Source organism: Centruroides vittatus, unplaced genomic scaffold (genome assembly GCF_030686945.1).
Source record: "Centruroides vittatus isolate TY-2023 unplaced genomic scaffold, ASM3068694v2 contig_824, whole genome shotgun sequence".
NCBI lineage: Eukaryota > Metazoa > Arthropoda > Arachnida > Scorpiones > Buthidae > Centruroides > Centruroides vittatus.
Window position 1 is genome coordinate 960,140 of NW_027122537.1, and position 25,291 is coordinate 985,430.

Genomic DNA, 25,291 nt, shown 5'->3' on the forward strand with positions numbered 1-25,291 from the left:
TCATATTAAAGGACTTTATTTCTGGCAAAGTCACAAATTGAAAAATAACTACACAAAAAGCATATACTGTTCTAACAATTTTACAAAGCCAAAATTTCCTAATTAGAAAATTTGACTTTGCAGCCAGCTTTGAGACTTAGTAAAACATTTTCTCAGTCATTACAAAAAAAGCATAGTCAAATTATTTTATAGAACTCTCTCCATATGTAAATAATTTTTGCACTTGAATTCATTCTTTTTTTTTTTGATTTCAAAATTAAAAACAAACAAATTCATATTCAAAATATATAGTCAAATATTTAGAAATCAAAACTTTCTTGTATTAAATTTTAAAGTTAAATTAAATTAATGCATCCCAAAATATTTCCCAAAATTACATCTTTATCAAATGCAAATTAATGTTCACAAAATTTAATAATTTAAGCTTCTGCTATATTTTCTTAGACATGAAAATTGTATGGAATTTAAAAAAATGACTTAAAACTCACAACCTTTAGCCTAGGAAAAATGGCTATTTTGACAAAGATTCATTTACACATTCATGCATACCCATGCATTCACACACATGAAAATAGATGCAACAGAATTGATCTTCACAAACTTTTCATGACAAAAAATATAAATATTGTTGATTTGCATTTTGTTTTCATAAATTAATGATCAAATATACATGAAACATAATGAACATATATACATATTTACAAAAACAAAAAAAAAACAAAAAAAAGCATTCTTTTTAAGTTCATTGCCCAATTAACTTGGTACATCTTCAGTTGTTGCACTGGAAAAAACTGTACCATGACAACTCTTTATTTACAAGTTCATCATAAAGCATACTTTGGTATGATGGTGACGATTTTAATTATTATGACTTTTAAAATATAGGATAGAATGCAAAATAATGAATGATTAATGTGCTTGGAATGATTCATTGTGCCTCGATACAACACTAACCTTTGTGTTGATCTTCAAATTTGTGGATAAATGTCCTTTTATATTGCATTTTTGTTGCAAATAGAAAACTCTGCACACACTTTATACTGCACTTGTAGAAACAAAACAAATGAGATCCGTGACAGGAGAGTTAGCAAAGAAAGAGAGTGCAAATCATTGAAAATAAATAAGATATTTTTTTTAAAACATGGATGTGATTTACTATACTATCACTTCTTTATCTGAAAGCTGCCTTTGGTGAGCTTTTAAGTTATTATCTTTTTCAAAGTCTTTTTTGTTTGTATTGTTCGGTGCAGTGTTTTTCTTTGCTTCTAAAGATTGAGCTTTATATATTCCACTGGGAATGTTAGCTCTATCTGTGTCATAATCAATTTCAGTTAGTTCTGTAGAATCGTTAGTTGCCACAGAACATAGTTTATCGTTGGTATGCAAGGAATTTCTATACCGTCGAATATTTTCTTTGTTTTGGTTGTTTGATTTTCCTTCGGCATCTAACTGATCCAATTTGCTACTGATTGAACAAGGCATCGAGTGTCCCGAAGAAAGTGGTTTCTTTTGACGGCAATGATGCATATAATACCATATTCCAATTCCAAGGGTGACAATAAACAACATTAATGCAATGAAGGAAACCAACACAGATATCAAATAATTTTGTCCTAGAAATAAAAATTAATTGTAAATCAAGTGAATTACATGAATAACTAAGTTCTTTCACTAAGATAACAAAATTAATAAATTTTTATAATAAAAAATAATATTACCTTTACTTTCTGGACTGACCATAGACGTTTCAACTTTAACTTCAATAACTCCTGAAAGAGCAGAGCTATTTGACATTTTTCGACTTATGATGTCAGCCATGTTTTTAGCAACACCACTTACTACTGCATACGTTTCTAAGGAAGGATCCATTGGTGTAGACTGGATCATAAAAACAAAATATTTTTTAATATAAACTTTAAACTTAATGAATGAAAATGATGAAAAGACAAACTTACAACAGCAACTTCAATAACATCACCATCATCTTCACGAACAGCGCACAGAATTAAAATGGAATAGGATAATAAGATGGTCTTATGTACAGATAATTTTCTTAATTGTTTACATAGATCTTCAACAGTAATTCCCTATAAAATTTCAATTTATACTGTATCAATATGATACTGTTTAAAAATATAAAATGAATATTTACAATATTTACCTGTGGCATTTTTGGTTTTTCAAACAGTAATGTAATTTTGGCACAATTATTGCTTGGATTAGCAATACCAGGCATGCAACCAGTTATTGGAAGTACGGTGGTATGTGTATTGTTTTCTTTCCATCTACATTCACCACGAGGTGGACACGGTGGTGTAAAACAGGCATTTTTTATTGTAGGAATACACATTTGGCCTTTATCACAATTGATGATCTCTTCAGTTGTATTTGCATGATGTAAGCAGTTTGGGATTCCACACCATACCTGTCATTCAGAATTTGATAAATTATTATTATTACTCAAATTTCATTTTTACCAAAATAATTATATTTAAGAATTATTAAATAATTTATATTACCTGAGTACAAAACACTTTACCATTCTGGCATTGACAAGAATTGCAATCATGTTCCCAAAAACTACCTTCCAAATAAGAGATTCCTTGAAATTCACATGACATATGTATTGCTTCAGTAATCACTATAAATTTAAAATATTTGTAATTAGCTTCATAATATTTAAATTCTATCAAATACAAAATTTTTTTACAAAAACTTACAAGAATTACAGAGTCTACCAGAACGTCCTACTGGACATATACAAGTGAAATCGCCAATTCCGTCGACACACGTACTGCCTTGTGCACAAGGTGAATTAGCACATTCGTTAATGTTTATTCTACAATCAGGGCCTGTAAATCCTTGAGCACATTCACACATAAACCAATTTATGCCATCGATGCATTTTCCACCATTGTAACAAGGATTTGGACTACAATCATCCTTATCTGAAATTTAAATAATATATATTTTAATATATTAATAATAACAATTTAAAATACATTTTTATTGTATTTATTTAATTTCCAAAATTTTGGTCTCTTTTTCATTTTCATTTATTAATAATAATAATTTTACTTACTAAATTGGCATAAAGGACCTTCAAAACCCTCTTTACACATACAAGAAAAATCATTTCCAATATTTATGCAAGTTGCTCCATTTTGACATGGATTGGAATGACAACTTGGATTCTGAGCTAAAGAAAAAAAAAATGAAAAAACAGATATATGTAACATACAGTAATTTTGAGGCCACATCAACAGAGAATGTATTTGGAACTTACAGATATGGCAAGTATGACCTTCCCAACCCATTGTACAGCGGCAGGCAAATGAATGCCCTAGATCAATGCAAGTTCCTCCATTTTGACAGGTACTAATATCACAATGGCTATTTCCTATAAAGTAATGTAATTTAAATTACAGCTTCAATATGGCACATGTGGAATTTTAAAATTAATTCATAAATTAAAATATGGCAATAAAAACATATAATGATGAAATAAAAGAAAGGATGGTTTGAAATTTTTCACTAATTCATATTAACACATCAATAGCAAAACAGTCTTTGTTGCAATACTTGTTTGATGTGCAGGAGAAGCTACTTATGATTATTATGAATTTTTTTCCCTGCATTACTCACAAGTGATGCTGAGAAGGCTAAGACAAACCCTTCATTAAACTAATTAGATCTATATAGGTTAATCATATTACAAGCAAACAAAGCAAAATCATAATAAATGCTACATGATATAAATAAAATCATATGAATGTAATGACTAGATAATTGAAGAAATTAAAAATAACTTTATAAGTTTTTTTCTAAGTATGGAGCTAATTATATGAAAACAATAACATGAATATGATAATTCGAATTATTAAAAAATAATTGTTTAATTAGGTTATCATAAGTGATTATTTATGACAAATATATTTATAATTAGGTTATCTTTTTACACAGTTCAAATTTGACTTAATTATCTATGAAATTTTTATTAACAGACGTGTTAATTTTTTAATGTGGTGCCATTCCAATAATTCAAGTTTTTATCAATCAGTTAATTCCTATTTTTCTTAATATTTATTTCATTTAACAACTATAATCAACACTCATTAGTAAAATTAATAATATTTTTAATGAAAATTATTGATATTCCAAAAAATTGATCAAAATTTATTATTATAATTAGAATTTCTGTAAAAATCTAACTTAAAAAGTTAAATATTAATTTTTTAGATTGTTTTTTCATTAAACTGTCACTTTTGATTTAATTTAGTTTTGCACAATGTATAACATATTTTTTAGTCAGGTCAAGGTTGATAATTTGTACGGAACTTGCATGATATTGTCATCTGTATTTTTTTTTTTAATGATTAACTCCAACTGGTACAAAATAATTTTGATTACTACATTAAAATATTTGTTTAAATATAATTATTAATCAATCATGTTTTTAAGCAAAATTCAAAATATGATGATCAACAAAATTTTGATTATACAAATATTCATTCTCTTTAAAATTGGGAGAAATAATTATCTACTTTTTGTTTAATTATAGGACTTAAAATTTATCACAGACTCAACAATATGAAAGAAAATGAACTTAAAATTAAATATAATGTTTAAGCACTATCCAAATATTCTGTGAATTTTATTAACAAGTTAAATTATGCACTTAAAACAATTTTATAATTTTGTTATCTTTTCAGGTAACAGAAATGTAAGAATTAATTTGAAAAATGCATAATAATCTCTTCGACGTTAAAAAACTTAACAATTTTATAAAAATATCCTTTAAAAATAAATCAATGAATTAAATTTAAGTTAGGCTTTGTAATGCATTATACTTTTACTATTTCTAGGTACACATGAGGGGGTTTATTGGCCTCGAGCAACTTGTCAAAAGTTCTGACAGTTCTTTGAATGCACAAGCTTTAACATTACAAAAAAAAAAGAAAAAAAAAACAAATGAAACTCTGAACTTAAAAGTTCTGAATATCCTTAGTCAATCCTAATAATTTTATTAAATGATAATATAAAATGTAAAAATAAAATTAAAAAGTGATTTTTCTTTTTTATCGAAAATTAATTCAACAAGTTAATAAAAAGTTTGTGATAAAATATGGTTATCAAAACAGGAAATCATAAAATTCAATGAAGTGAAAAGAAACTTTTTTTATGACAAATTTTGCTAATTAAGCTGTATTAAATTAGTCTTATTATTATTATTATTAATAAAATATGACAGAGTGTATATAATATTAAACAAATTAGATTGTTTACACGTTGCAAATGCATGAATAACAACTTCTACATCTATATTGAACCATATATATATATATAATAATTATGCCATATACCAACTGTGTATTTTATTGCTGTTTTTTTTTTTATCAAGTTTTGTTTAATAAGTAAGCTTATCACTCTTAAATCATTAGACAAATAGTTCTATTTTATTTAGAAGAAAACTTCAAATTAAGATAAGTTTTATATATGAAATGAATATAATTATTATTTATAGCAAACATAGTTATTTAGAAAAATTCTTACTTAAATTGCATGTCTTTCCCTTCCAACCATGTCTACATTTGCAAATGAAATCTGCAACTGCATCCAAGCAAGTACCATTATTGCGACAAGGATTAGGATTACATTCATTTTTATCTACATATAAAAAATTTAATATTCAATTTTAATATATATATAAAATTATATATTTTTTAAAAATACTTTTAAGTGAAATTCTATAAGAAAACTCTTAGTTACTTATGTCGCAGACAGAGCCTTCCCAACCTTCTCGGCACAGACATTGGAAACTATTGATACGATCCAGACATGTTCCTCCATTTTTACAAGGATTAGAACCACAGTCATTAATATCTAAAGAAGAACATTTTTTTTTATTATTAATAAACACAATAGGAGCTATTATTATTTATTAACATTAAAATCTAGAATAATAATAAATTCCATAGTTTAAATTGGTTGATATCTGCTTTGAGTGATTTAGGTTATCCAATAGAAACTCTATTATCGAAACAATAACATGCCATGTATAATCTTGTAATCAATTATCTTTGGTATGTCTTTATAACCTGGAGGCATCATGCTCCTTTAACATGCTATTATAGAATGACTTTTCAAGGTTATAGCTTCAACATCCGGAATGGGTGTGTCCAAGACACCTGCAAACCTGCAACTATAAGTTGACAGCAGTGATGGAAAAGTGTCGTTTTTTTTACTAATGTATTTATTGACCCAAAATAAACTTATTTTTTTAAAGAAAGTAAAATCACATAAGGTAACAATACACTAATGTCATTTATTCAATGACATTTTGATCTTTTATTTACAAACAAAAAACATTTTTCTAACAGAAAGACAAATATATGTTGATTTTCTTATAGAAACAAGACATGACATTAATAGTAATAACCTTGTTACAGAATGTAGCCATATTTTTAAACAAATAATGGAAAAGTTAAAATATATTATATTATTATTTTTAAAATATACTGTAATTTACAATTTTTTTATTATAAATATATTTGATTACACAAATATAATTTGTAACTATGAACTAACTTAAATTAAGACATTAAGACTTATAAGAACTTTGTATTAATAAATAAAATATTAATCACAAAAATTATTTTTAAAAAAGAATACAGATCAATTATAAAAAGTATTTTTTGCTACAGTTTTTTTGCTTTTATTTTCAAGTTTTGATGACAGCATTCCTTTTCAATACAAAAATATAATTTTCTACTTTACAAAATAACTGTAGTTCATAATATGGGTAGACAAGTGGAAACAGTAGCCAAGCCTGAAGAAAAGAAACTGCTATCCCTCACCATTCATCACCTTAGGAAGACAGACACCAAATATTGCTTGGGGGAAATTCCACAGCAACCACCCCATCTCCACCCAAGTATAGGTCAGACAACAGGTCAACTGACTGCACACAAGTTGCTGCTTCTTGGTCAATTGCTCTCTTTGATAATGTGGGTACTTTTTCCCAGAAGTTAAGAAGAACAGTAAATATGACTTCTGTTTAGCTACCATTTCCTTAACTTATTCACAATTTAACACTAATAATTTGCTATTTTTTATTATTATTAAAATAAATGCAAGTAAAAATTCCATAAAAAATGAAGATTTATTTTTTTATAATTTAGCAGAACAAATTTAATTAAAGTATAAAAATAAATATCCAGGAAAACTGAATATGAAACTCACTTTCATGACAATATCTTCCAGTATATCCTGGATCACATACACAAGTGAATCTTCCAGACATTTCACTGATACATTTTCCATGTTCCCCACAAACATTGGATGCTGCCAGACGAGTTTTACCATTCTTTTCAGGTATTGGCACTAAACAACTATCTGAAGCTAAAAAAAATATCAAAATATTTTGGTCATTTGTCATTAATATAACAGACAATTATAATTATTTTTATGTAAGCCATCCAATTTTCTTTCTGTCTAAAACAACATTGAAAGTCTAACAAAACCATTAGCGGTACAGAAAATGTTAGGCATAAGAGGATAGAATATAACACAGAGGCACAGTTGTCAAGCTAACAGCAATAATCTTTGATAATTATAGAGCAAGCTGAGTTGCAAGGGTAGTCTGGAGACCTTGCTTCTGGCCACGGCAGTAACCACAATGTCTGGACGAAGCACCAAAGAGGCAATGGGGAAAAAAATGTTAACATGAATAGAAGTTACATGGAGAAAGTATTTCAGTAGAATGGAATAGCCATAGGGCCCTATTTCATACTGTTGTTATAACAATGATTACCATCCAGACATTGTTGATTATTGACAATGAAAGAATAAATTATGATGATAAATCTGTTTTTATTTATTTTAATTAAATATTTGTAAAATAGCAAAATTAAAGTAACAAAAATTTCAAAAAATATCACTATAATTACATACTTTCACAATTTACAGAATGACATTTTGGTCTGGGCACTGAACAATTCTTTCCTTGGAAATCTTCAGGACAATGGCAATAGTAATCCCACTGCATGTTAAAACAAGATGCTCCATTCTCACAAGGATTTGGATTACACAAATCATTATCAATCTACAAATAATTTAACAAATCCATTAATGATACTGGAAACTTTGATTGTAAAAAAGTGAATTATTAGTAAAAAAAATCAGAATGTAAAGTATATTGAAATTATCTTTAAATATAAAATAAAAAACTTACCTCACATCGTAATCCTTTATAACCAACAGGACAAATACAATGAAAACTTGCTATATTATCAACACATTCGCCACCATTAAGACATGGATCACTAGCACATTCATTAATATTGGTTTGACAGTCTCTACCTGTGAACCCAGGCAGGCATGCGCAGTGATAATCATTTACAAGATCAATACATGTTGCACCATTTTGGCACTGTCCGACACAGTCGTTAATATTTTGATCACAGTTTTTTCCAGTCCAGCCAGACTGGCAAGTACAAACATAATCTCCTACAACATTTTGACAGGAGTGTGCATTTTTACAAGGTTCAGCTTTACATTCATCAGCATCTACATAATAAATATAAATGCTTAATAATTGACATATCATTTATATTATATAATTATACTTATTCATACCAAGCTGGCATCTTGCACCTTCCCAACCACTTCTGCAAAGGCAATGATAACCATTCACCAAATCACCACATGTTCCTCCATTAGCACATGGATTGGATTCACATTCATTAATATCTAAAAGGCAAATTAGAATTTAAAATTTTATTTTAAAAATCTATTAAATTTTATTCAATCAAACAATGTAAACAACATTCAGTGCTCTCCACATAAAAAAATTTTAGTCCACCTACAATGTTAGCAGGTTGCTACTACAGATTTATTTATAAACTCAGTTAATGATAACAAAATAATGTTCATACTAGAATATTAAAAAGCATCTTAAATAATAAATAATATTTTTAATTGGTTGAAAAAATATTTAGCTGGTCAGCTGACCAGCTAAAATCAGCTTGGGGAAAAGACTAAATGTGAATTATTATTATCAAATTTAATTAAGTATTATAATATAAAATCATCATATTTTTATGTTAGCAAATTTATTATGTCAACACTTAGTAATCAAGCTTTTAATTTACTTTGATCATTATAGTTGTATAGCGAAATTGTAATATTTCCTCTCATAAAATTCCTAAACCCCATCTTAAAATCGAAAACAACATTTATAGAGCAGTGCATTTTTTTTCAGACAATTACAGCACAATCACTTTCATAAAATTATGTACACTACATTCATATTTAATTTTTATTTATAGTTTATGATGCAATAATTAACTTTTTCTTAGTATTTTATTGAGATTCTTGCTGAATGATTTACCACATTAATTTTAAGTTTGTACTATCATTCTTTACAATCAGAATTGAACCAACTATCAAGGTTACTGGGAAATTTCCCAGGAGTCCTTGGCAATCTCATATCAAGATACATAAAAAGAGTATATTTTTCTTATTTTTTTCCCCTTATGTATTATATTCGACAATATTGCATTGTTTTATTTTATAAAACATACTAATTAATTTTATTGTTAAACAAAATCAATTATCTCACACAAGTATTATTTATAATAATATAAAATGAATTTTATATTATATAATAAACATATTTTATTCATTTTTAACAGACTATAAAAGCTAGATGCCCTAACTGTATATTAGTTATATACAATGAGAATACTTAGAATGTTCTTCCCTGAGCCCTTGGGCCTGCAATCTAGTTTAGTCAGCAGTAAAAAATGCATTCCGAGATTGTATTGATTAGAAAGTTTTAGGATTTTTTTATCTCTGAAATGCTTTCATTTAATGATTGAAATCGTTCCAATACATCATAATTTTCATGTGCTTTTATTGTAGAAATATTTATATGGTTATATTCGATTTAATAATTATAATATTTACTAATATTTTTCAATAAAAGTTGTAGTTAATGTAATAAAAATGTAATAAAAATACAATATAATCACAGTTAAGTGTAAATATGACATTTAAAAACAAGTTAAAAAACTTACTTTGTTTACACATAGGACCCATCCAACCAGGTGCACAAGTACAACTGAATGTTCCATTTATTTCAGAACACATTCCACCATTCCAGCATGGAGAAGTAGCACATGGATTGTCAACTAAAATGTTATATAATTATTAATTTTTTATATTTTATGCCTATTTATGTTTTATTTATTGGACTAGAATATCTTACCTATTTCACAATTAACTCCAGAAAAACCTTCCGGACAGCGACACATGTATTCATCTGGTGCATTATTTTCACACGTGCCACCATTTTGGCACAACTCACGAGTTCCACAATAATTTAAATCTAACAAAAAACCATTAGACTTTAAAAATTATTGAAAACTAAAACAAATATAAATGAAAGAGAGGGAGGAAAAAAATTAACCTTGGTCACATAGGATTCCTCCCCAATTAATATCACATATACACTGCCATGGTGAACCATTACAATAGCCATGTTTACAACCTGGATATGGCATACATTGGTCACACAATTCTGATTTCCAACCAGGTCTACATCTAAATAAAATTCAAATAAAATTGTAAAATTGTTATATTATTCTATACTTAATCATTATTAAATGCATAAAAGATAAAATTACACATTATTTACATAAAAGAGTAGGCAAATGTAATGTGTAGATAATGTTACATTCTTTCTAATTTTAAAATGTGTAGATATAATAGGAACCAATCTGTCCAGTTTCTAATGTAAAGCATTGCAGCAGTTTATCTAATTTAAAAATCTCTACATTGAATGAGATTAATTAAGAAGATATATTGCAATCTATCTTTTCAACTTATCTGATATGAAGTTATTTACTGTTATTTAGAAAAATCTGATGATTTATTTTCAAAAACAGATCTTAACATTAGGAAAACTTTTTATTAATTATCAACAGTAAATTCAGTAATTCTCCTTACCTAAGGAAATGTTTGACAAATGGAAAAAATTTCTGAAGGTGAAAATGATTAAAATGTATCTTTCTAAACATGAAACGCTTGTGGACAGTAACACGACTTTATGAAAAAAAAATGTCAAATGGTGTTTTATAATAGAAGCATCATTACTATATCAGTTTACTTAATGCAACAAAAAGAAGGTAATTAGAGAACTGTTCTTATTCGGAGCACCCCACCGTGTTACTCGGATGAGGGTCCTTGTTAGACCTCACCTCATTACCGCAAAACGCCCCAGGAAACAATTTTAAAAAGGTACAAAAAGACCATTTCTCTTTTCGTTAACATCACACCTGGATTCACAAACCGGTATTCGGTAAATGAATGATTTATCCGAAAATTCCAAAAGAAAAAAACAAAGAAAAAGAAAAATTGTGACTGCACCTGATGTGGACTTGTTCCCAGGCAAACAGGTATGCGCAAACAATACTCTATGCGAAAACTTTAACTTTTAACATGTTTTTTATGATAAGAAGTACTTGTGAACTTTAACACCGGACATGTACGCATTTACAATAAATTATACGGTCTCGCGGCGAAATTTTTTTCATAGTTTTTACCTTAACATTTCATTTAAATAAAAATATTTCTGTTTAATTAAACCAGCGAAAACAATACAAAAACGCGATATCCGGTTCTCGAACCCAGAACCTCCAGCATTTCAAAGCAAAAACGCGCGTCAAGCGACAAGAAGCGCTTATACATTCGCAGTCTTTAGTTTCACAGTTTCTTTACACGGGGGAAAAGAAAAATAAAAAAGCTGACGTTTTTCTTTGGCTATCTTATTAAAGTAACCGCACCTCGTATGATGCAACATTGGAAAAATTAATATAAGAGATTTTGTTTCAAAATACACAAACTGGTTTTTGCTTGTGTCATAGACATCTTTTAACACGGCTGATTGCCTTTGGATTACTTTCTCACACTACCTGTAAACAACATTTGGGAAACCGATGACGACTTTCGTAAAGGTCAGGTTACGTAATTAAATAATTACATCAAACATAATTGCCGCTTTTAAATTTTTCGTAATTTTAATAAAATTATAATTGAACCTAATTCGGATAATGATTATTGTAAAAGAAAAAAGACACTCACTGACATTCTCCCGGCTTCTCGCAATATCCGTGAACGGGATGACAACCCGGTTTACAAATTGCTGTAGGAAGAATAATTTGCAATTTATGATTTTAATCCACTTTTATCTTTTAATTATGTTTAATTGGAATGCCGCCGCCGTTGCCGAAACAACCGACTTACCTTTCTCGCAATTGACACCGGTCCATCCCGGAAGACATACTTTTTCCCCTTGACTGTTGCACGTGTTGTGGCCAAAGATGTTGTCCAAAGGTCGACAGAACTTCATGCAGGTGACGTTGTAATAATTGGCATCGCACATCACCCTCAACCTGTAACTGATTTTAGCCACGGTTCCTTGATGTAATAGTGTGTGCCATTCCGAACCAGGTACTATTATACCGGAGTAGACGTGTCTTTCGATAATATCGTTCGTAACTGAAACCAGAAAGGAAAGTTAAAGGGAGAAGGAGGAGGGAGAGGAGGGAAAAAAGTGTAAAGGGCAGCGAAATATCACACTTAAAAACGAAATATACGAAGATTAATTTTAGAAATCGCGATGACAAAACTGCGTTGGCTCTCACTGGATGAATACGGTCGCGAGGTCACGTGGCAGCGCTTGCCTAGCGATGTTGTGACAGCTGGTCAAAAAGAAGCTAAAAATACATTCGGATGGGGAATGGAAAGAATCGAGGCTTTACTTTAAGCACGTATCGGAGCGTCGTATATCTAATGCTGCGAGTGTTGACAGAATATGTCCGGTTACATATCTTGCAATCGTGCGAACACAAAAGTAGTTTCGTAACTGTTGATTAAAAAAGAGGAAGGGGGAAAAAGCAGACAAATAATAACGCTTTGTTGTTAAACTCGCCACCCGTTTTTCCCACTCAGTAGAGATAAAGTAACCTATTTTCAGTTAATAGAGTCCGGCGCTGCTACTCTTATTAGCGAGGTTGCGGCCGAAGTTTTCATCTCTAAAACGTTCGCATCGCACATCGTTTTCAATCAATCGACGTTCGAACTTAGAGATGAAAACTTCGCTATTAACTTCAATTTAAATACCTTTCTGCGCTTTGGCGCTTGCGCAACGCGACCCGAATCTTTGAGTTTAATATTGCCGAAAAACGTATAAAATGTATTTAAAAAATTATGGCACATTCTTAAAATACGTTGGGTAGAAACTACGGCAACTTCGTAAATTCCGGGAGAAACCGTAATTTCCCCTCTTTCCCATAATTTCTCGTTTGTTTCCCGCGGAGGATGTTTCGGTGTGTGGTCTTTTTTGAATTGCTACCGAATATTTCACCATTAAAAAAATAGTTATTCTAACAGATACCAGATGGCGCACGAACGAAACAAACAAAATGGCGGCCGCTTAATAAAATTAACGAAAATGTTAATTAAGAACGCATTCGTCATTAATCGTTGTTTTAATTTCCGGGCGGTTACGTTTCGAAATTATAAAATATTCAGTAAATGCAACTCACGTGAATTTGTCCGATTATTGTAATCCATCGCATCCAAAATGAGGGTGAACGACCTCTAGAAAACAGAAAATTTCCATTAGGGAAAATAAAAATTTTTCAATATTATTATTAAATTTTAATATTCATAATAGAAAATATTTCCATACGTTTATATTAATAATTAAATATTTGTTTTCGTTAAATTAAATTGCGCGTTTTACATCAGATACGACGCGATAAATATTTTTAAACGTGTTGCGGTAGCGGTTTTCAACGGGAAAAAAGTTGCATTCGAGAACGTAAATGCCGGCTTTTTTAACGCTTAATTTAATTTAATACATACATATCTGGATAATTTTGGTTCTTTTTTCATCTTTAAACTCGAATAGTTCGACCATTATATAAGAAACAAATGGCGCAGCGTTGTCTCATTCCATTGGTTTTGCATTCCAATAACATGAGAGAACTAAAGAAAGAACAAGAAAGCATAACCCCAAAGAAAGCCCCGACCAAGTGACCAAGGATAGCGCGGAGTGACAAATATAGAAACATAGGATGCGGGTTCCCACAAGTATCGAATGTCACTTCACTTCCTGACTGGACAACTTGCGTGACAACGGGACAGCTGGGTGGACAGTTAGCAAATGACGCTCGCATACCGTTCATCGTCAATATCATCGAAAACTGATCCTGTAAAAGGATCATATCTTAAGCTTTGACAACATCAAATAAGAATTTTAAAAAAGGGGGGTAAAAAAACCCGCGTCATCTCATTCGAAATGATGTCAGCGCCCTCAAACGGCGGAAGTTGACCGGTTTTGTTAAACGTGCTTGGTCCTCAAAGGTGTACGTACATTCACCCCGTCGGGTCACAATTTAATATTAAAAACCACTCTTCGTTTTCAATACCCGACTTACAAACGTACACGACTAAAAATAGAAAATGCGAAAAAAAAAAGAATGAAAAGAAGCATTTCCTTGTTGAAGCTGGAATTTTTTAAACAACAACAAGTAAAAAAAAAAAATAAATAATAACCTATAGTATGTGAAAGACCACACAACAGTGAACCTGCGGTGTATGGACTGCTGTGACCTACAGAAGGGTGCCATTCCTTATAGGACCCCAACACCTGTAGACACGTCTCAGGGGCCTCACCTCACCTGTCGGACTGGTCGCGAACCTGACTAGTTTTTCCCACGGTCTAGCTAAAGCCAAGCAGTTCGGTTGGCGTAACTGTATCGCCACACAGTAGAAAGAATTTCAGATTTAAGACGGGATGGAATTCTACCCCCGCCATGCAAATACGTTGATCTAATTGTAAATAAGCGAATAAAAATGAGTGGGTGGGTGAAATGGAAGGCGCCGGGATCGGTTCTTCGTCTGTGAGAATAGTAAATTCGTTCTAAAGGATCCTTTGTCTGACAGAAAAGAATTTTAGAACCTGGCTTCGTTTCCGTGACATAAATCTAAAGATTACATTCACATCGCAGCGAGGTTTTGAAAGAAGATGTGTTCTGCCAGGTTATAAAAAAGAATATCTGTTTTAATATAGGGCAGATAATAAACTTCGGTTTATTTATTGTCTTATTCTCGTGAAGATATCTTTAATATTTTTGAATTGTATCACGCTACATTATGTTTGTTTTAACATTTAAATTTCTTTATGCTGACAACTTTGTGTTATATTGAATTTAAATCGATGCAGAGCTCAGCGTGGTTCCTCAGCGGGCACATTTATTATGGTAATTAAAAGCAGTAAAGCTTGGCGCAAAACAAAAAAAATTAATTATATATATATATATATATATATAAGATTATATCAAAATTTACTATTAAACTTTGCTTTTATTGAAGTACGAATTATATCGATAATTCTTCCTTATACAAGAAATGTTTAACATAATAGAAAATGAATATTTAAATGAATAGAATCCATTTTTATATTCATTTTCTATGTTAAAACGGTACTAATAAATAAAATATTAACTTTGCAGTAATTATTATTCATTGAAACAACTATAAATTTATTATTAAACGTTGTCGTCTCGTAAATAATCTGCAATGAAAGAGTAATAATAGTATCCTCATACCCAATCAGTGATATATTAAGCTTGGGATGGTAAAGATCATCGAAAATTTATTTGCTTTTGCTTCAGGGAATTGTCGAAAGGACTAAAGAGTATAAACAGAAGTCGTACGCGACAGGTGTTTTGACAGAGTGGATAAGAGCGATGCATCGACACATCTGTTGGGTTTTCAATTGTCTCAATTTTTATCATAGAATTGTTCTTAACGGAATTACTTTCTCGTTATCTTTCTCTGACTGGGGTGAAAAAATGGAGGGAAAAATAATATGATGCTTCTGAAAGACGACATTTATGTGAATTCTTTCCTTCATCGAATGGTAATGATTGACGAGGGTGAGTTTTGTAGCGATGACATCAAATAGTGAGATCCAGATCGTAAACCTGTCAGGTCGAATCGTGTTTTTTTTTTTTTTTTTTCGTTTCCCCCTCTCCTCTCTGTACTGAGAATGTTTACTTTTTACAACGATCCATTTGGTGATGTAAAATCATCCCTTACCGAATTAAAAATTGAACAAAGTTATGTTTTCTGGAAATTTTGTATCGTCACATGTTTTCGAAAACACGAGAATTATTTTAAAATTTAATATCAAATATCCGCCGAAATGTGAAATCAAAATGATCTCAAACAATGCAAGTAATGTTAATAAATATGAAAAAATACAAATGTTAAAGTTTAAAATACTTGGCGAAATAATTTTAAGCCTCTTAACAGAAGCACGTTCGGTGAAAATTTTAGATAAAAATCTAGGGTCCGGAATTCTTGGGACGGACCTTCACATCACATCAATATAGATACCATACATACTCTATATCTAACTAGAGATATCCTGGCTAATTAACGCTAGCTGTCTCGTCCATCACTAAATGAAGCACCAACATTTTTTTCAGAGTAATTGGTTCAATTAGAAGATCAACGGAAAGGCTCTTTGAAGTTCTTGTCTCGAACAACTTAAATAATCCCAAAAATAAACTTCAAGCTAACAATACAAGGGCAATGGTTTATTCTGTAACCACCCTTAATAAATACTTAAATTATGATCTGTCCTTCCTTTGCCTTTTTCCTAACATAAATCCTTCTTGCTTAGAGGCACCAGTACCAGTTCCGAAGAATCTAGTGACATCTGTATGCAGACATTGTTTACCATTTTGTATTCCAACACCGAGGCATGCATGATAATCAACTGACCTATTTTAAGAAGGCTGAGGTTAAAAGCCAATGATTCTCACCAAGAATTAACGATGGGAAAAATACTATAGAAATGTTAATAGTCAATTACCATACAAATATATAGACCAAGATTAAATTTTATTTAACTTAACCATGTCCTTTTTAGAGTTCATAATGCCTCGATCGAGTATAGAGGTATGTGTGTTCACGTATAAATAATTTTTATGCAATAAAAACTTTCAAAAAACTAATTTTAAAGTATTTTTTGCATCGTCGAGCAAAGCCATCCAAGTGAAATATATATTAAAAGATGTACGACAATAGTGTGGTTGCATGATTGAATATTTATATCACATGGTTGCTTTTCACGTGTTGAAAGAGCATTCGATAGTGACTGGAAGGCTAATTTTTTTAATGCCTTGGTCAATGTTATCTAAAGAGAGGTATTATGATTAAAAACATCCCTGCAGGAGTTCATAAAAAAATATAATAATTAAATAATTTTTTTTGCAGTGGAATCAGAAGGAAGAGATTAAACTCCCGCTGTGGGTAAACCACTTTATAAAAATCATAGACGCCTGTGTTCAATAGGAATCTATATAAAAAGCACTCTTGCAATGAAGAAAAACTTCAACAAACCAACAAAAATGGGAATCTTCTAATTTTTTATTATTATTATTAAAAGAACCACCTGTCGAGATAATCGGATTTGTCTCTTTTCATTTGATTGTCTTGCTATTAACTGTGTATGGTGACTTGGCCCATCCACTTGTATCCAACCACTCGAGACAAGTACAGGGGAAAAAATGCAGGAAAGAGAAAAAACGTGGAGGTTTTTTTTTATTCGTCATATCAAATAAATCTTTTAAAGGCGATAAATTTTGTGACATTTATCGTCACAATAACGTAATATAAAAAAAATATATATATATTTTTAAAAATGTATAACTTAACACGAGCAGGTTGATATTGAATTTGCTAACAGCAGGAGTGAAATGTGGGGTTTACGAACATATGTAAGTTTAAATTGTATAGTTAGACTGGAATAAGAGAAATAAAAAAGAATGCAAACTCGATTCACATGGATCGAATCTCTGGGGAAAGTACGGTTTTTAGTAACAATCGACAAGCTTCAATGACTCAGCTGCTGGTTATAGTTACACCGAGACAAGTTCAAAAAAGCCACAATGTGTGCTGCTTTCCCAGGGATAACAAATGATCATATCGGTCCCTTAGGAGAGTCGTTGACAAGAAAGGCGGAATAGCAGAAACATTATATTAATTTTCGTTTCCGCCGATAAGTCGCGATACACGCAATTTTGGTTTACGTCATACAGAAAGTGAATTTATTTACTTTAAAACTTCATAAACACAGCTGCTACTTCTACCGAATGCTCGGATTGCAATTGTATCGATGTTTGGAGGCTAAAGGTTGGACAACAATGAAGAAACGATACGCAGTCGTAAGGAGGCAATGTTTGATGCAAACCAGACTTAAAAGATGACCTCTTAGAAATCCTCGGGGTCAACCAAAACGTGCGCTTCGTGCGGTTGGTATATGGACTTGGCTGAGATAAAAAAGATTGTTTTTCTATTTGATGCTTTGTTGATTTGGTAGATCGTATTACGTACGCCCATGCATCTCTATCCAGATGTGATTCGAACTCGAATAAAGTCTCTTACATTCGATTACTTACTAACAGAAATGCCAACTAATGAATATTTATATTATTAATCCGTCTCCGATAATAAATTTGGCACAGAAGACATGCTAATTTATTAGATATTGTTTTGTGGAAGTTGTAAATTTCCAAGTTTATTGCCCGCGTAGACCGACTTAGGATTACAAATCGATGAGATGACAATTTCTAATCTCTATAAACGAGTAATGTATTGACATTTCAGGAATTTTTGTAACGAAATAGCTATAAATTACTCGGAACGAAAATGGCAATTTCACCTTTCATTCATCAGAAACTGACAACTTGGCCATTTCTAATTTAATTCACTCTAAATGTATGTTCAACTAATTCTAGCAGCCATTAATTTCAAATGATACTTCAAGGCAGAATGCAGTATATTTATAGTTTCAGCTAATTCTTACGAAGCCACCAATTACAAATAATAGATTATAATTACTATTAATTACAATAATCCCTACTAACTATACATATTTAGTATCAAAATAAAGGATATTAACAATTTCGCCGGAGTTTTATACGATTCCGCTCATCAGAAAGGAACTTTTTTTTATTATTATATTTTATAATAAAATGATTGAATATTGGTAAGAATACTTCAAATCTGACTGTAAAACTCTCCCCGGAGGCTACTCTTTTTAACTAGGATTAAAAACTCCATTGAATTGGAATTGAAGAGAGAAACTCTATCGAATCCCGCGAGAATAGAAACTTCAAGTCCAAATGTAGATAGACTGAGGAAGGCAACAGAACTTGTCAATGGCTCATTAAATGTAAACATTAAAACCGATGGGGGAAGGGAATAACTGCCAGCCATCTGTGCTATTATAGGAAAGGGAAAGAGAATGCGCAAGTGTTAAGTAGAAGCCCAATAGGGCAGCATCCCCTTTTGTCCCTTACTCCCAACTCCATTAAAGTAGTCGGCCAATTTTCTATAGTAGATATCCAAAGTGTAAAGTTACCCAGTTGGGAAAACGTCAGTCTGTAAATTACCAGATCACGGGAGAATGCTGATGTTTGGTCGACGGCACCAATCTCATAATTTCTCAAGGACGAGATCTTCAAAATGTCACGTCACGTTTCTGTCACGCTAGGAATGTAGTTTGGCAGCATGTTACTTTTTCGGTTCCTGGATTCGTTAAGAGAGCGAAATTATCTCATCTATAATGGCTGCTAGAAATCGGGTAGAAAATTCCTGAAGAAAATTAAAATTTATTGACCTACTTAATAAAGTTTTCTAGATCAGATCCCCTTCCTGTTCATATAGAGGGAGGGTGCCAAGGTCTTGTCAGTCTATAGCCAGGGTAATTTCTCACACTTAAACAGGGTCAGTCCATGACCAGGTTTTATTACTTTCAAGGCCCCACCCTGGTTCTACCTGCCTACCTCCTGTGAAGCTAGAGGCTATCTTTACTTCCATTGCTTCTCACTTTTTAAATAAAAAAAAATCCATCCTGTTCTAAATTTCAAAACGTTTCTTTCTGTGACAGATTTTATTTAAGAATAAAAATTTACAGCGCAGCTCTGGAATAAAACGTAAAATGTAAGCGTTGGTACACGAAAGAAAAAAAATGAAAAAAAGAGCAGGATACTCAATATACTGGATGTCTCACCCACTCGGAAATTTGATTTTGAGAAGTGTCAGATGGTTTCAGTATATACCACACTTGCTATCATTCAATTAAACGCGATGAAACTTATTCACTTTTTTGAACCTAGCCGATCGGATTAAAGTAGCCACAAATAGCATTAACGATAAACGGATCACTATTATGGGATTGGTAATGAACTGTGATGTCTTGCATAAAGTACTCGAACTTTTTGATGGTTTGCCAGCCTCTGGCGATTTACCGAGCGGGATATATTTTCAACAAAACGTGTTCCTTTCTCTCGACGAGATGATAGACCAGCATAGGTTCTATCGGACCTCTTCCTTTCTTTTCGGACGCACCTTTGCGTGTCGTAATGGAGAGCAAAAAGTGGTCCTTAATTCGAAAATGAAGTAGCGATTTGACAACAAGCTCATTTTGACAATACAGAATTATTGGGGGATGAAAATGTGCCCGGGGCTGTCACTTGCCTACACGCAATTCGGGGACAAACACCTTAAGCTTAAGTGTAGCAATCATCCAACCGTAGAATAGCAATTAGTAGCCGATGACGACTTAGACAAGAAGTGTCAAGGTTTTTAATTACTGTAATATCCTTTCGATCTGTTAATCTTCTACAGGTCGTAACGACCAGGTGTGGATCTGACATGCACCACTGGTATTAAAGCTTCGAGGCGTGCGACCGTGTCTCAAGACTCTTTCTCTTCCTCATCTTTTTCACTAAACATGTGTAATTCTTTTTTCCCCCTCCCTTTTTTCATACCAACGCAAACACGAATTCAAGCACTGTAGAATTACCAAGATAATCCATCAAAATGTATCATCAAGCACGTTCTTATTCGATTACTCTAAAATATCACATTGCATTACTTCCTTTAAAATAAACTAAGAAAATAGGACTTGAGATACCGGGTTACGTAACAACTGTATCAAGTGCATGCAATCAGGATTAACTATTGTATATGTAAGTTAAACTTTCACCTAGAAACATGATTTTACTGCATTAACATTCGTGACAAGCAAAGAGTTATAATTAGTTTTGATGTATGTACAACTTATAAGAAACTTAATAGATTATTTTGTGCGTGAGTAAATTCGTTATATGTATTAAATTTATTGTTTTTAAATAATTTACGAAATTGTAAAAGCCAAAAATATTAACAGATGTGCTCCGATTCAAGTTAAAAAAAAAGAATGCAAGCTTTTTATGAACAATTTTTAAACTTTCGGTAAATAGGTCAACTTTAAACGATAGCATTTCCAATAATTAAAGCGGTATAAAGTTTTCCAAGCATAGATATAAGCAATCGGCGTGTTGCATCTTCGTTTATCATCTACTGCAGTCCAGAAGCCGAGACTACTGGATAGCAAAGATGATGTGAGGTGGTGCTGGACACCTCCCTGGGGTAGCCAAACCTTGTGAGAAACCAAGCCTGGTCTGGAGGGAAGAAAGCAATTAGGGGTGTAGTCGAGGCAGTCTTTTGGTGTCCACTACTGTTATTAGAAACAGTGACGTCACAGGTTGGATAACCAGTTTGAGAGCGCCGTCCAAGGCCAGCTAGTAGAAGAGGGTTGACGAACTAGTAGCGGTGCTCCCTGCCAAGGAGGAGAGCACCCGTGTGCCAGAATGTTAATCATAGTTAGTACGCAGTTTCGCCATTACCTCCAATTATGTTGAGACTGTCAAGGTTAGATGGCATCATTTATACGGATAAGTATTGGGTCTCAGATACACCACAAAGTTTTGGTCGTCTTTAAAACCTCCCAGGACTTTTCTGACCTTATGGTTACGTGCAACAGAAGCCCCAAGGATCTGGAGGAATACGGGTGCATAGACTCCCAACAAGTAGCACCATGACTGATTACATAATATATAACAAGTACTTTTCCACAATGGACCTAAGTTTTCTCCATCCTTCTCACTATTTTTCAAAACTAAAAACCGGCTAGAAGGGAGAGAGATACTAGACGAATTAACTTAATTGCAATGCACTTAACGATTGCGATTAAGTGCAGGCCGCCATTAAAGTATTTACAAAGGGTTTCAATTTTAGTACCGCGCGAAACAACTTTCCGAGGCAATGTCTGTCGATCACGTGATTCGTATAGTCCAACCGGAATTATAATAGTAAACACGCGATCTATTTTCGATAGCGAATGCTTCAACTGTGATTCACCTCGACCATTTATAACAAGAGTCGGGTATATAAGAAAACAAACATTCTAAAGATTACAGTCGTATAACCCACTTCTGCAAAAATTATTAGGTGCAGGAAGGACTAGATTCGCTCGAGATTTACGTAATGATATTGTCAGGAGACTGGCATGCAAATTGGCAAGACAAGTAGCCAATGACGAGAGAGGATGTCCACGTGGCTAAAAAAGAAACAGGAATTGTTCGTTGTCAATCGTCTAGTTCTGTGACAGCTCCATTGACAAGCTGTCCGGTCACAAGGGTCACCTCTCGAGCTAATTTTAGTAACGCTCTCCTCTCCCGTCTCTCGAGAAGTCAGTATCTACCCTCCTAATCCACAGCGACTCTTGGGTAACAGACTACGCTGCATAACCGTTTCTGGACCTCTTAACAAACTTTGCAGCCATCCAACATCAAAATTTAGCTCGGTTTTTTTAAAGGCGAGGAGAGTTTTAATGCACCTCATAAACTAGGTAAAAAAAGAGAAAAAAATAGAAGGCAATAAAATCGAGTTTATGTCGCATGCGGCTTCGAGAACGATGAAAATAATTAGTCAATGGAACTTACTAATAGGCTCCATAATTATGTCACTAACAAGTCTCGTTGAACCCACTCAATATACAGTAATAAACTTTATTTAAGGAGCGCCATTCTGCATTTAGAACTATGAGAACGAATGCCGCGAAGTTTTAAGTTCCATCCGCAAACCTTTTTTTTAAAAAAAAAGTGATAGAACGAAGAAACGGAGCCCGGAGAAAATTATCTCCCACCTTATATAGGAAACTACATATTCGGAGCGGTTCAGTAACCAGCTTCTAGATATCATATCTCCAGCTGGGGCGCTTGTATTTAATGTCAGTTTCGATGATACTAAAACGCCGTTTTCGGATTTGAAGTGTTACTATTTTTCTACCATTTTAAAAGATTTTCATCGCCATATTTTAAAAAAATCGGCCGCGATTTTCGGTTAGAAGTAACGGTCGCCCGTCACTTTTTAACTTATTGTCAAAGGATAGAAAATCATCGACTTACCGTCCATCTGAAGGTGAATGGCAGTCTAAGAATGACTTCTTTATCGGGAGCGGTATGAACCGAAAACGAATTACCAGAAATGACAGCAGTTGACTTATTACCAAAAGTACAATCACCTTCGGCCATGGCCTGAGACCTGTATTCCTTAAGGCATACCCTAAAGTAAGTATTACACTGTCTGATACACTGACCATCTTTATCTCGGGTACGTCCACAACAAGAACCATCCATTAATTTACCCCGAATATTCTGGATGCCAAGTATCTGAAGTTCAAAAAATCCCGACGCATCCAAGAAAGTGAAGAGACATACGACCAAGGCCAATTTAAGCATGGTTCACGATAGAGGTGATGATGATATGGGCGAATGTCATGTCGGTAGAGAGCAGAACTTCTCGATTCGGACAACGCTTACACCTGCCATGGAGCAGAAGAGCAGCACATGGCGCGACACACGGCACTAGGACTGACTGCGGGAACGTCGCCGATTACCAGACTCTCTCCCGTCCACGCATGCGTCGTCGGCGGTCGGAACTTTGAACGAATAGCCGGCTCGGTTCTGGTATTTTAATTAATATTGGGCGAAAAACCAGTTGAGTCCACGCGGCTCCTTCATATCTTTGGACTATCCACTCGATCCGTTGGCGCTACACAATGCAAAATGCCCTTCGACTCTCTATCTCTCGCTTTAATACGATAAATCTTCTCTCCGATGCTTAGATTGGTGGCGTATTTATGCGTTTCGCCAATTAGTTTCGTTCATTAATCTAGGGGGAGACGGCTTCGTCGATACAGACAAACTCTTGTAAACTATTAATTGTCACTTTTTTTCCGTTCGTAATCCGTTAACATCCTACGATAATCACAATTTGTTACGGCTCTATTCGAATTACCATTTCATTTTTTCCCCATCTCGTTTCTTACATTCTTTCTTTTATTTATGAATCACACACGAAATGTCTTATTTTATCAACGGTTACGTTTCTACTTGTAAATGTTACTGTAGGGTACGAAGGTAATGAAGACGTTTTCTTGTATGTGGAAGTGGAATGGCTAAAGATTTTCGTTGTCGGTTATACGAAAAATTATGTAAATATAACCAGCGTTTATGCAAAACCAAACAATTCTTTGCCTATTTTTAAATCATCGACGATTCGTTTGCTAATTTTCCAAGAGTTTAAACTGATTTACTTGGTAGTTTTAGCCACTTCCTTTGTAAAAGTGGGGCTGTGCCCATTGGTAAGTTCAAATTGTTTAATTTCCGTTAGCGAATACGGATTGAACGAGGATATTTTTAGATAAAGATTTTTAAATTTTTATTTATTTGTTTTATCAAATTTCTCGCTCTTCTAATCCGGAATGATTTAGATTAAAACGGAATTCCTGTACTACGATCTTTCTAACGCGCACACGTGTTTCGCCACACGCTCTACACATTCAGTGGACTTAAAAGAGGATTTGGATGAAAATCGAGGATGGGAGGACAGAGAAGCCACGTGGTCTCCCGTGACCCCTCTTGACAGGGAGCACGTGGTATGACGTGACGTCACAGCTTCCTGCTCTTACGAATTTATGTTCGTATCTTGTTTAAGGAAGCTAATTTGTCAAAAGATATAATAGCCCAAGTTTCTTGGCTCTAATTAGGCGTCTAATTAAAATAATTTAATTTTTGCTATTTTGCATGCCCATTATATATATAAGAAAACATTCGAATTCATTAATATTCTTTAGAGATGCGAATTATTTTCTTAATTAAAATTTCTGATGATTAAACGCATTGCATGATAATTGTATCTTCGGGAGAAAAGATAAAGAAAGAAAAAAGAAAAAAATCAGAATAAATGAATTTGAATTATCAAGAAAATTATCCTCTTTGAATTTTAATTTTTCAATTTTGATTAATTGAAAATG

The 25,291-nt window shown here is 32.6% G+C and overlaps 1 protein-coding gene across 2 annotated transcripts; it reads right to left on the reverse strand.

Moving 5' to 3' along the window:
* Ser (Serrate) lies at positions 1–24,072 on the reverse strand. Of its 2 annotated transcripts, none has more exons than XM_067278838.1 (21): positions 23,382–24,072; positions 13,611–13,665; positions 12,307–12,561; positions 12,145–12,205; positions 10,472–10,605; positions 10,271–10,390; positions 10,080–10,193; positions 8,638–8,751; positions 8,234–8,568; positions 7,954–8,104; positions 7,243–7,401; positions 5,770–5,883; positions 5,554–5,667; positions 3,287–3,400; positions 3,083–3,199; positions 2,721–2,948; positions 2,520–2,641; positions 2,162–2,425; positions 1,956–2,087; positions 1,719–1,878; positions 1–1,613 (listed from the first exon to the last, which is right to left on the reverse strand). In XM_067278838.1, the coding sequence occupies exons 1-21, from the start codon at positions 23,712–23,714 to the stop codon at positions 1,156–1,158; spliced, it is 3,654 nt and encodes a 1,217-aa protein (XP_067134939.1). In that variant the 5' UTR covers positions 23,715–24,072; the 3' UTR covers positions 1–1,155. The 2 variants fall into 2 exon arrangements, with proteins under 2 accessions (XP_067134939.1, XP_067134940.1); XM_067278839.1 differs by lacking the exon at positions 23,382–24,072 and adding an exon at positions 13,933–14,103.
* Positions 24,073–25,291: the final 1,219 nt, after the last annotated feature.